Here is an 11,084-nt window from a genome sequence, read left to right on the forward strand (position 1 = left end):
AAAATCGTAAGAATGAAGTATAATGACAGAATATTTTGCAATGAGAAATACACATATTCAAAGCCCACCCTAACAGACGTATGAAACGTGTGTGCCAAGTGTATATACATTTGACATCGACGAACGTTAAGTTCGTTCATATGGAAAATTCGCAACAAGTAACAAAGATGTACCAACATATGTTACAGAATGTACATAGGGGAAATGTCAAAACGAGGTCCCATATAATTAACAAAATTTTGAGGAGGTCGTCCACTTTTAACTACACTAAGTTATTATTTAAAGCCTTCAAGCAGATAGCCAAATTTTAAATTGGAGCAATGTAAAAATGTGAATCTATAATGAAGAATTTTGCAAGGAAGTATGTTACTCATTTACAAAGCTATATGAATTTAGTTTAGAATGATGTGTGCTAAGTTTCGTGAAAATCGGTTGAGATTTAGAACGATTGTAAGTAAATTTTCATATTTGAATATAAAGCTTCCATATATATGTTCTTCCGATTTTAAGTAAATGGTGCACCAAACTCCTCATCTTTGGCAGATTGACATAAAATTTTGCACAACGTACAAATTTGAGCATGGAATAACGTTGCAGAAATACAGACATATCCCGATTGATATTTGCTTGAAATCAATTTACATAATTTTTTCTACTTTTTTAACCAAGCCTATATAATCGACTATATAATAGACTCATCGGTCCATTCCTTCTTCTGGTATCTTCCCCATTTTGGGAATTAGTTGACTAAATTTATATATCGTAATATTGGTGCCAAACATAGATCTACTCCGAAGGGGGACCCATACTTCCACTCCTTCTGGTACCTCCCCAACGGGTGACATGTCTGCTTAGATGTGAACATTTCATATCGTAATAGTATAACCAAACTCAGAACAAGATTGAAGATGGGACCTATCGTTCCAATTTTTTTGGTACCTCCTCCACAAAGTGTCATCATTTTGAAAATTTGGGAATTTTTCATGATGCGGGTAATCTAAACCTAGAAGACCTTAACATTTATACAAACTATAGATTTAGTGCATCTATCGAATATATAGATCCATCATCTCGGGCGTCTCCGCCATAAATATCAGGATAAGTGTATACTAAATTTGTGCGTAATATGTGATATGTATATATATATATATACCCTCCACAATAAGTTGCAGTGTATATTAAATTTGTTATTCAGTTTGCAACACTATGAAATATTCACCGATAACCAATGTTAATTTCCACACATTGGTTTCCTATATTGAGATACCTATAATTTTTTTTCTAAGAAACACTTCTGCATCAAAATGGCATGCCCCCCTTAAATCAAACTCCTCAAGATTTTTGACTTCCAAATAATTTAAAGTTAATTGGTTAAATTACCTCGATTTAAATTTTATTATTATTAGTCTCATTAAATAATAATAAATAAATCTTTACTATGTTTAATTGAAATCTTTTAAACTCCACAATATGTGGTCTGGCTTCATTGATTTGTGTACTGCCCTCTAGCAGACACTCCTTTAGATAAATTAGTTTTTATTGTGATTTATTAATATTTTGTGACGGTTTGTGGCTTGCATGTGGAACATATCGAAAACACAAACCTTCGATACAAATTATCGAAATATGAGTTATATTAAATATACCATCAGTTATCGATAACATACATTTTTGGGACAATGAAATTTGTCAATATGTGTGGAAGTATTTATGTAGTCTTGACAAGAACCAAAAAATTATGACAATATTGAAACAGACAAAAACAAAAGTGGAATCTATTCACAATGAGAATGATGACATGTGGAAGGGAACTTTTCAAAGAACTTCTTCCTACATTAAATGTATCATTCCACACTTCGAAATATTTTATTTAATATTTTTTGGAGAATCAAGTATATATAGTCTATATTTTGACACAGCCTCCATATCACGGCCCTGATTCATAAAAAATATTTTGATGGTCCTTGGTACAATAGAACAGTATTGGACCAAGTTTTTGGCATAGTCCCATATAAAGGCATCGATCCATTTCCGGTATATTGAATATCTTAGCCCAATTACATGGCATACACCCTCTCCTCGTGGTACAAAAAATTCTCCCCGTCCGAATTCAACGACATTTTCACTTGTCTGAATTAAAATAAAACCACATATTTACATTTAATTATTACTATTTAATTTATTTATAAAAATAAAGCTTTTTAATAAGTATTTTATTCATAAAAATACAATAAAATACATAATAGTGTCATGTGGATTTATGGGATTTTGTTTTAGAAAATATTTTAGTCGTTAGTTGCTTTTTTTATAATATTAATTCATTTACACATTCTAATATTTGTATATAGGAAATTGTTGTATAATGGCCAACCTGATATAGATGGCAACATCATTATGGAATTAGTACTATTTACACCCTGATGCAAAACAGTCTATGACTAGACCAAACAAACAAAATTAACAAAACTCTTCTCAAGCCAAGGAGGAATCCCTCCTCAGCTTTAATCCTCCGTTACGGTAAATGAATGTGTCTGGCCTTCGTAGGGGAAGATACCACCCAAAATGTATTTGTAATTGCCAAAATGACGAATACGATATTCACCGGGCAAGGTGTTCGGACCGATTTTCCACTGGATGTGGACATCACTAAAGCCCAGAATTAAATGGGTGCGTTCCCAAATGAATCTGGAAATAGAGGAAACATAAATAGTATTTTTATAATGATTTAAAGAGGGATTCTGCTATCTCACCTAGTATCCCAACTGGCATCTGTGTGCACCACCTTCCAACGTTCCTCATTGATTTTCCTTTCCACAGTCAAATAGGTCTTCTCATGGAACAAATTGTTACGAGGATTACCGGCCACAAAGGTCACATGTACCGTATCATTGATCTTATAATGTTTCAATGGTTGTTGTTTGACATAACCAAAATCTTTATCCAAAGGATGACCATCGAAAATGACACCAGTATTCATGGATAACATACGATCATTCATGTAAGGTGGCTGAGGTCCAGGTTCAACAGTTTCACCTCTGAACAAAGCCTTGGTTAAACGTTCAAAAACATCCATATAAATTGTGTGGGTATTGGGTCCAAAAATGGTCGAGGCGGCCTCATAACGTTGTGCCTGATATTCTTCAGGTGTGGTAATATAACTGGAGTAAACATTGGAAAGACCGGCGATAAGGACATCCACATCTTTGCCTCCAGTGGCAGCAGCTACTGCTCGAACTTTGTTGCGCAAACGTCTGCCAGCCATGGTGGTAAATTCGCCGGGTACAGCAGCCAAAACTAAATCGCCAATGTGACATTCTTGGGCGGGTACGATTTTCGGTTGCCATTCATAGGGGAAGGTGGCCTAAAGAGAACGATAATACAATTAATATGATCCTTAAAATAATCGTGTATTAGACTTACTCTGCCAGTGGCCAATAGAATTGGTTTGGGTGAATGACAGGCAATATCGTCTTGGGTAGGGGGAACAATAAAATCACGCACCAAATTCCACATGGGATTGTCAGTCAATGTGCCCTGCTCGAAACCGAATGCACCAGGACCATCAGTAGTACCGGCAGCAAAACTGTAACCCATAGCTGGTTGACAACCACGAATTTTGTCAATCTTCCTGGTCATTGGATTGTAGGTAGTGCCATTGTAATTGGGCATATCAATGAAGTGATGAACACATCCGACGTCGCCAGTAACCTCACGTCCGCTATAATCCTCTTGGCTGGCTTCATTGAGAAGACGCTGGAAATTATAGAAAAATATACAAGCTTTAAAGCCGAAACGATAAAAGAAATATCTGTGTTAAAAATCGGGCATTCAAAAAGGTAGAAATTCCGAAATTGGTAACACATTCTGAACACAAATCATATAATATACGATTTACTTTGGTTGAAGAGCTCTGGTCTTATGAGAATAAATTTAAATTAAAACCCCTTTCCTTCCCAACTTACCAATGCACCCTCGGCTAAACGTTCACCAATAATCTTTGTACTCTCGAACATATCATGACCGGGACCCGATGCAAAACATTCACCTTCTTTGGGGGGACATTTCGAGGTCAACAAATCGCAAGGATTGCCACTCAACGAACACTTGGGACCCATAATATTTGGTGAGACATCACCCAAATTAGCTGAGCAGAATGCACCAACAAATTTACCCTAAAAATAAATATCAATATTAATTTAAATATTTTAAAAACAAAAATTGTCTAAACCTTACCTTTCCTGGAACCTTATTGGCATTATATTCCTTTTCCAAAATCAACGAGGCGTAACCCATATTATCACTGGATACCAATTGATTGGTATTATTCATCGAAGTGGGATGCACAGCATACCAATTGAAGGCACCCAAAATATTTTCTTCACGATCGACAAAACGCAACTGGGTCAATTCCTTATCAACGTCGTGTTCATACTGGGCTCTCTCCTCTGGTGGATTACGCAAGTAGGAGGTGGGTGAGCGATTGATGTTGGCATTTAAAACGGTGGTACGTGAGAGATATATTCTGCCTTCGACCATGTTTTCGGTGGCACGTTTGATACTCTGAAAACCGAGAGGAAAATGAAAAAATGTAAATGTAAATTAGAAATAGTGGAAGAGGTAAAATGACAAAAATTATCCTGACAAATAGCCTACATTCGGAGGATCTTCTATAGACATAAGATGAGGAGGTCTTCTAAACAATCTAGATGTTTTAAATATACCACCTAAATTTATTATAGTAGACCTTCTATCGACTTCTTTGGTCAGCAAAGAGAATTCCTTCTAAAGGTCTTCCGAAAAACACCTATAGAAGACTCTATAGGTCTCTTATAAACCGAATGTTTTTTAAGAACTTTTTAAACAGAAGACCCTTCAAAGGTCTTCTATAGATAAAACTTTTCTCTTAATAAACACCAATGTTGTAAAAGAAATACTATTTAATATTATAAAAATATTTTTTAAAGAACACCTTCTAGTCTTATATAAAATGACCTTCTCTGAAAAGCCTTTTAGGCCTACTATAAGACGTCAATTTCTTCTGTAAAAAGTCCTTCTGATATTTTAAAACGGGAATTCGGAATTCGATAAAAAGACCTTTCGGTTTACTACTACACAAAAACATTTAATTCATATTTTCAAAATTTCATTCATTGTTTATTTTTTCCCATATTATAAATGTACCTCGCTTATAATACAAGTAAAAATTCTTGTAATCATTAGAAAGCCATTATTTTTCCAAACAATGAAAATATTTCATTAATATCAAAATTATTTTCATAGTTCGCTCTACTTTATCACTATTTGCGGTTCTTAGTTTTGCAACTGTTTGTTTGTCTACTGTTTCTCTTGTTTACAACAGTGTTCTCTCCACTCACTCGATTTTGGCCAGTTTTGCATTCCATTGTTCTCTTATTTCACACACTGTTACCGACCTTATAAAATTCGCATATAAATTTTCCAAATTATTTCGATATAAATGTCAAATGCAATATGTGAAAAAAATGTTGATATGAGCATGAATTGCATTCATAAAATGCAGAAATTCGGAAATTAGTAACATTTTCTGAACATTATTAATATAACCTCTCTAATAGAAAATCTTCTGATACTCTATAGGAAGACCTTCTGGTCCTCTAAAAGAAGACTGGTCTTCTATAAAAGAAGTCCTTCGGTTCTTCTATAAGAATTTCCAGACTTTAGTAAGAATACCTTCTGGTTTTCTACACGAATACCTTCGGGTTTACTACAAGAAGGCCTCGTGGCGTTCTATAAAATATTTTTTAGATCTGCAATGAGAAGATTTGCAGGTCTTCTATAAGAAGAAATTCTGCTTCTATGTAAAAGACCTTCAAGTATGAAATAGGAAGCATTTCGTTTAGTCATTATAGACCTTTTGGCGTTCTAGATCCTTCTTCTGGGTTTTACTGAAAAATCCTTCAGGTTTTTTATACAAGCCCTTCAGTTTTTTTCAGATGTTTTATAATAGACCTTTCAGGTTTATATGTTAAAGAAAAACATCTAAACTTCATTAAGTAGGCCTTCAGATTTTCTATAAGAAGTCCGTGAGGTTTTTTATATGAAACTATTTTAGAAAAGGTCTTAAGAGATGTTACTCGCCAACGCCGTCGACATCGACATAATAGCGAGCGGTAACAGCCACCTTTGAACGAATTGAGAAAGGGTCTGCCTAATTGGGACTGGCAGAAATTGGCGAGAAGACCAAGCTGATGTTATCAACGCGTAAGACGTCCAATAGACTCGGACCAACTGTGTAACTTAAAAACTACAGATTCGAGGAAGTGAACAATGTTATATACCTCGGTACCGCCATAAACAAAACTAATAATATCAGATTTGAAATGCGAAGAAGATTTGTGTTGACCAACAGATGCTACTATGGTCTGAGTAAGAAATTCAAGAACAAGGTCACCTCTCGCCAGACCAAACTAACGCTCTACTATGGATCTGAAGCATGGGTACGGATGAGCCAGCTCTTGGAGTGTTTGAGAGAATCTCCAGAAGATCTATGGGCCGATCTGCGTCGAGGGTGAATATCGCCGTCAAATGAACCATGAGCTGTACCATATATTCCCGGAAGACAACATCTCGGACAGGGTCTTTAAAATTGGATGACGACGAGACTGGAAATCGATTTTAAGCTCGGCTTATGGAACAAACAATCCATTGGTCCTCCATGTGAATACAATCTGATTTTCTAAATAAAACATTCATCTCTATTATAATTAGACCTCCTGGTCTTCTATAATAAGACCTTTTGATATTTTACAAGAAAACCTTCTGATCTTATATTGACTGGGTTTATGCATGCAACTTTTTTATTTTCCCCCTTGTCACTTTTTATACCTCTCACTTCTAGAACTCTGCATACAAATCTTATGCAGATCTGATCTTATATTGACTGGGTTTATGCATGCAACTTTTTTATTTTCCCCCTTGTCACATTTTATACCTCTCACTTCTAGAACTCTGCATACAAAAGTTGCATGTGTAAACCCAGACATACGAAATAGTTATTTTTTCTTGGTAAGTAGTTCTTCCGGACTTCAGTAAAAAGTCCTCCAAAAAAAGTCCTGACACCTGGTCTAAGAAGACCCTGTTTTCCATAAAAAATACTCATGTATTCTATAAGAAGAATTTTCGGTTTTATGTAAGAAGACACTCTGATCTTTTATATGAAAAACCTGAGCTTCTATAAGAAGCCCATCTAGTCATCTTTAAGACAAGATCTTCTCAATATTTTCTGTGGATGGATTACATTCTATAGACCTTCTGGTATACCATAAGAAGAGATTGTTGGATTTCTATAAGACTATCAACTCATCCATAAGAAACGCTTTCGATTTCTATAAAATAAATATTCTTATATTCCGAAATAAGAATAACAAAAGAAGACCTTTAGATCTCCTATAACAATAAATTCGGATCTCCTGAAACCTTTTATAGCAATCTTCTGTTCTTCTATAGGAATACAGAAGATTTTCCTATAGAAGAATAGAACACTTTTATAAAAAAGCCTCATGGTTTTCGAAAAAAAAAATACATTTTAGAAGTTCAGAATTTCTAAGGAAAACTCTTGGGGTTCCAAAGTTATTCTATAAACCTAAGTCTGAAGGTCTTTTGTCAACAGAAGTCTTTTGGAAGATCTTCTGTCCACAGTAATCCGAAAAAAGAACTATTAATACTAGAGTATATCTCATGACATTATATTACCCACTTCCGGAAGTCTGATGTAAATTTCGTTACTACCTAACTTTTTCTTTCTTATATATAATTCATACTTACCAAATAGATGCCATTAGCCAAGGCCTCGAATGTTTGAGGGACAAAACCCAAAATCGAAATATCATAGAGCAGATGCATGAGGAAACCACCGGGGGCACCGTGTGTGTGAGTTCCACTGATGATGACATTATCGTTGTGGTAAACATCTCCATAGCGTGTTTGCAAGCGTTTAATTACCTACAAAAATGGGGAGAGGAGAAACGGGTGAGAAATGCAAATTACAATTTTTTATAATTTATTAAAAATGAGTAATTATTTCAATGTAAAACTAGAACATGTTAGTAATTTATCTTGGCGACTAATCGGTAAATATTGACCAAGAACATTTATAATTAATTTTTATTATAAATAAAAACACATTTTACTTGAGTTACAAATTACATGATAAATAAAAATAAACAAACATGGGGATATAGTCGACAATGGAAATAAACACAAGCCATAAAATATTAATAATAAAGAATATACTCATATAATAAAAAACGCATATAACAAATATAGTGCATTTTTCCAACTTATTAAATCCATTGTCTACTATTACTCCATATAACCCTTAAATTTATAAGCGATCCCAATGAACTTATAAAACATTACATTTTTGTGTACTCACCTCCCTCTTAACGCCATAACCCATCATACCGGCATCCACCGATACATAGGCCATGCGTTTTCTATTATTGTCCTCAACAACAAATGCACGGGCGAATTGTCGCAAATGTATGCCCCGACCAACCTGTTTGATATTGGCATAACCCATCTGCAATAAAAGACAACAACAATAAAAAGAGTTCACCAAAAATTACAAAATCATTAAACAAGATTCAATATGAAATTTATTTACTTCGCAAAAAAGTGATACTTACAAAATTAATCTCAACCGGTGGACCAGTAACATCGGCACGACCTAAACCAACTTGATAGGCGACAGCTGAATAGCAGCCTAGTGCCAGCAACAGCAAACCGCACAGACTAAGCGATTTGAAATTCATGTTCGGTGTTCTTCTACTCAGACGTTAATGTTGTAAATGTTACGTTTTGTTTTAATACAGCATAACCGCGTTATCCCCGTTTTAGAATATGTTATTTCGAAACTAAAAATAGAAAATTAGAAAAAAAAACAATGTAATTAGTTTTAGAAAAGTATAGTAATTTCCTTATGGCTAGTAAAATTGTTTATTTGGTTGTTATTGAAAAGTTGAAGACCGTGATAATTTTGTTTTAAAATTTGAGTAAAAATAGCGCAATACGGTGGGTATCAAGTGTACAAAAATGCTGTTACATATTGCGAATTTTTAGACAATTGAACCTCAACATACGGAATTACACATAACAATCGCTTGGGTGGACAAATTCGGATAAAATCTTCAAAATATTGAAAATGGAGATTTTCGTAAGAAATAGTTCCATTTCTTACGAAAATCTTCGTTCTTATATAGGAATCAGTTTTTTCTGTTCTTTTCCAAGACCACCTTCTAGGTTTCTATAAGGAGAACAATTCATTTACTACAAGAAGCCCCTCTAGTATTCTATATGAGGGCCTTATAGTCTTCTATAAGTAGTCATTCAGGTTTTCTGCAAAAATATCTTCTGGTTCTCTAAAAGATTACCTTCTCATCTTCTAAACACTTTTTCCCTATAAAAGAGATTTTATCTCCTATAAGGATCATCTATAAAAATACCATCCGATCTTCTATATAAAAAATGTAAGCCCCTCTGAAATTGTATAAGACTGGAACGATCAAATGTTATTTATATTCAGAAAATCATCCCCCCAGAAAAGACTTTCAGTCTTCTATAACACTCTCTAATCCTTCATAAGAAAAACATCTTGTCTTCTATAAAATAAACTTTCTGGCATGTCAAAAAATCCCTGTGATCTCTCAAGATAAGTCCTCCTGGTATTCTATAAAAATACCTTTAAATCTTCTATCTACATTTCCTGGAGACGGATTTTTCATACAAATCTTTACTCTTATAGCAAACTACTGATATAGCGAACTTTTCCTATAACGAACTATTTATTCGGTCCCAACTACCACTATATTGCAAGTATACATAATACCTAGCGATAACAATCCGCACAAAAGTTAATTTATACCCTAACTCTGGCAACCTTTACAACAAATGTCATGTTCATCAAAGAAAAAGACAGACAGCTTAATTATTGTAAAAAATGACACAAAAACTGTCAATTTCGGAACTGAATATATTTTTCCTGCTTTTCCTAGGGTTTGCCTTACTTTGGATATAACGAACTAGTTTGCTCGGTCATTAATAATTCGCTATAATCGTACTTTACTGTACTAAAAAAAGACTAGGTCTTAAAATATAAGCGGAATGAAAAAACAAAGACTTATTTTGAAAAGAGGTATTTTATTCTCTAAAAATTAGATATGTCGAATTATAGCCAGTTAGACCTATATTATATGGGGGCCAGCAACGTACACAGGATTTCATTTCGGGGGGGGGGGGGGGGGGGGGGGGGGCCCGGTAGTACAAAATTAAAAAATTCGCTGTTGCAAACATAAATTTACTGTGAAAAAAATTCATTTCGGGGGGGGGGGCCCGGGCCCCCCTGGCCGCCCCCCTGCGTTCGTCCCTGATGGGGGCTATGTTGTAGCATTGAAGGATGGTTTCGTATCACTTTCTGGATTGGTTTATGCATGTTCATCCCTCCGCCCTTCTGTCCATGTTAAATTATAAACATGAATACGCCCTGTGTATTTATGATTCGAATTGGAAGAAATGTGGCCCAAGAACGAACCCTATTGAAAATGAAGATAATCCGATTTACATATAGCTCCCATATGTATTTTGGACCTATTTTATTTAATGGTGAATCAAACTCTCAAGGTTGACTGATTACGATAAAAATCTGCACAGTGTTCTGAATTAAGTACAGATTGACGTATGTAAAGTTTGGTTGAAATCGGTTCAGAATTATATATAGCTCTCATATATAATTTCATCTGATTATACCCTCAGCCTTATGGCTAATGATACGGTGAAAATGTGCCTTATAGAAATATTGGTTTTAGACCCCATGTTTCTTTGGGCCAAATCTGTTTCAGATAATTTGGAGGCGATTTACAAATGTTTGTCCGTCTGCCTGACCGGCTAGTGCACACTATAACATTCGAAGGGAGTAACAGATTTCATTCAAATTTTACAAAGTTGTGGAAAAAATTAATATTATGCGAACTGAATAACCGATTTGATCAACATTGAATCCGAAATCTTTTTGATAAAACATGTATTGAAGCAATCCACTATTTTAAACA

General features: G+C 34.7%; 1 protein-coding gene across 1 annotated transcript; it reads right to left on the reverse strand.

Annotated features, from left to right (window-relative positions):
• Nucleotides 1-2,498: 2,498 nt before the first annotated feature.
• On the reverse strand, nucleotides 2,499-8,789 carry LOC133333260 (neutral ceramidase-like). The gene is made up of 8 exons (XM_061541575.1): nucleotides 8,667-8,789; nucleotides 8,414-8,560; nucleotides 7,804-7,980; nucleotides 4,234-4,560; nucleotides 3,963-4,172; nucleotides 3,421-3,753; nucleotides 2,751-3,361; nucleotides 2,499-2,685 (listed from the first exon to the last, which is right to left on the reverse strand). The coding sequence occupies exons 2-8, from the start codon at nucleotides 8,558-8,560 to the stop codon at nucleotides 2,502-2,504; spliced, it is 1,989 nt and encodes a 662-aa protein (XP_061397559.1). The 5' UTR covers nucleotides 8,667-8,789; the 3' UTR covers nucleotides 2,499-2,501.
• Between the last annotated feature and the right edge of the window lie 2,295 nt (nucleotides 8,790-11,084).

The sequence above is a fragment of the Musca vetustissima genome, unplaced genomic scaffold, assembly GCF_032173495.1.
Source record: "Musca vetustissima isolate MV318-11 ecotype Yass unplaced genomic scaffold, APGP_CSIRO_Mvet_v1 utg6390, whole genome shotgun sequence".
NCBI lineage: Eukaryota > Metazoa > Arthropoda > Insecta > Diptera > Muscidae > Musca > Musca vetustissima.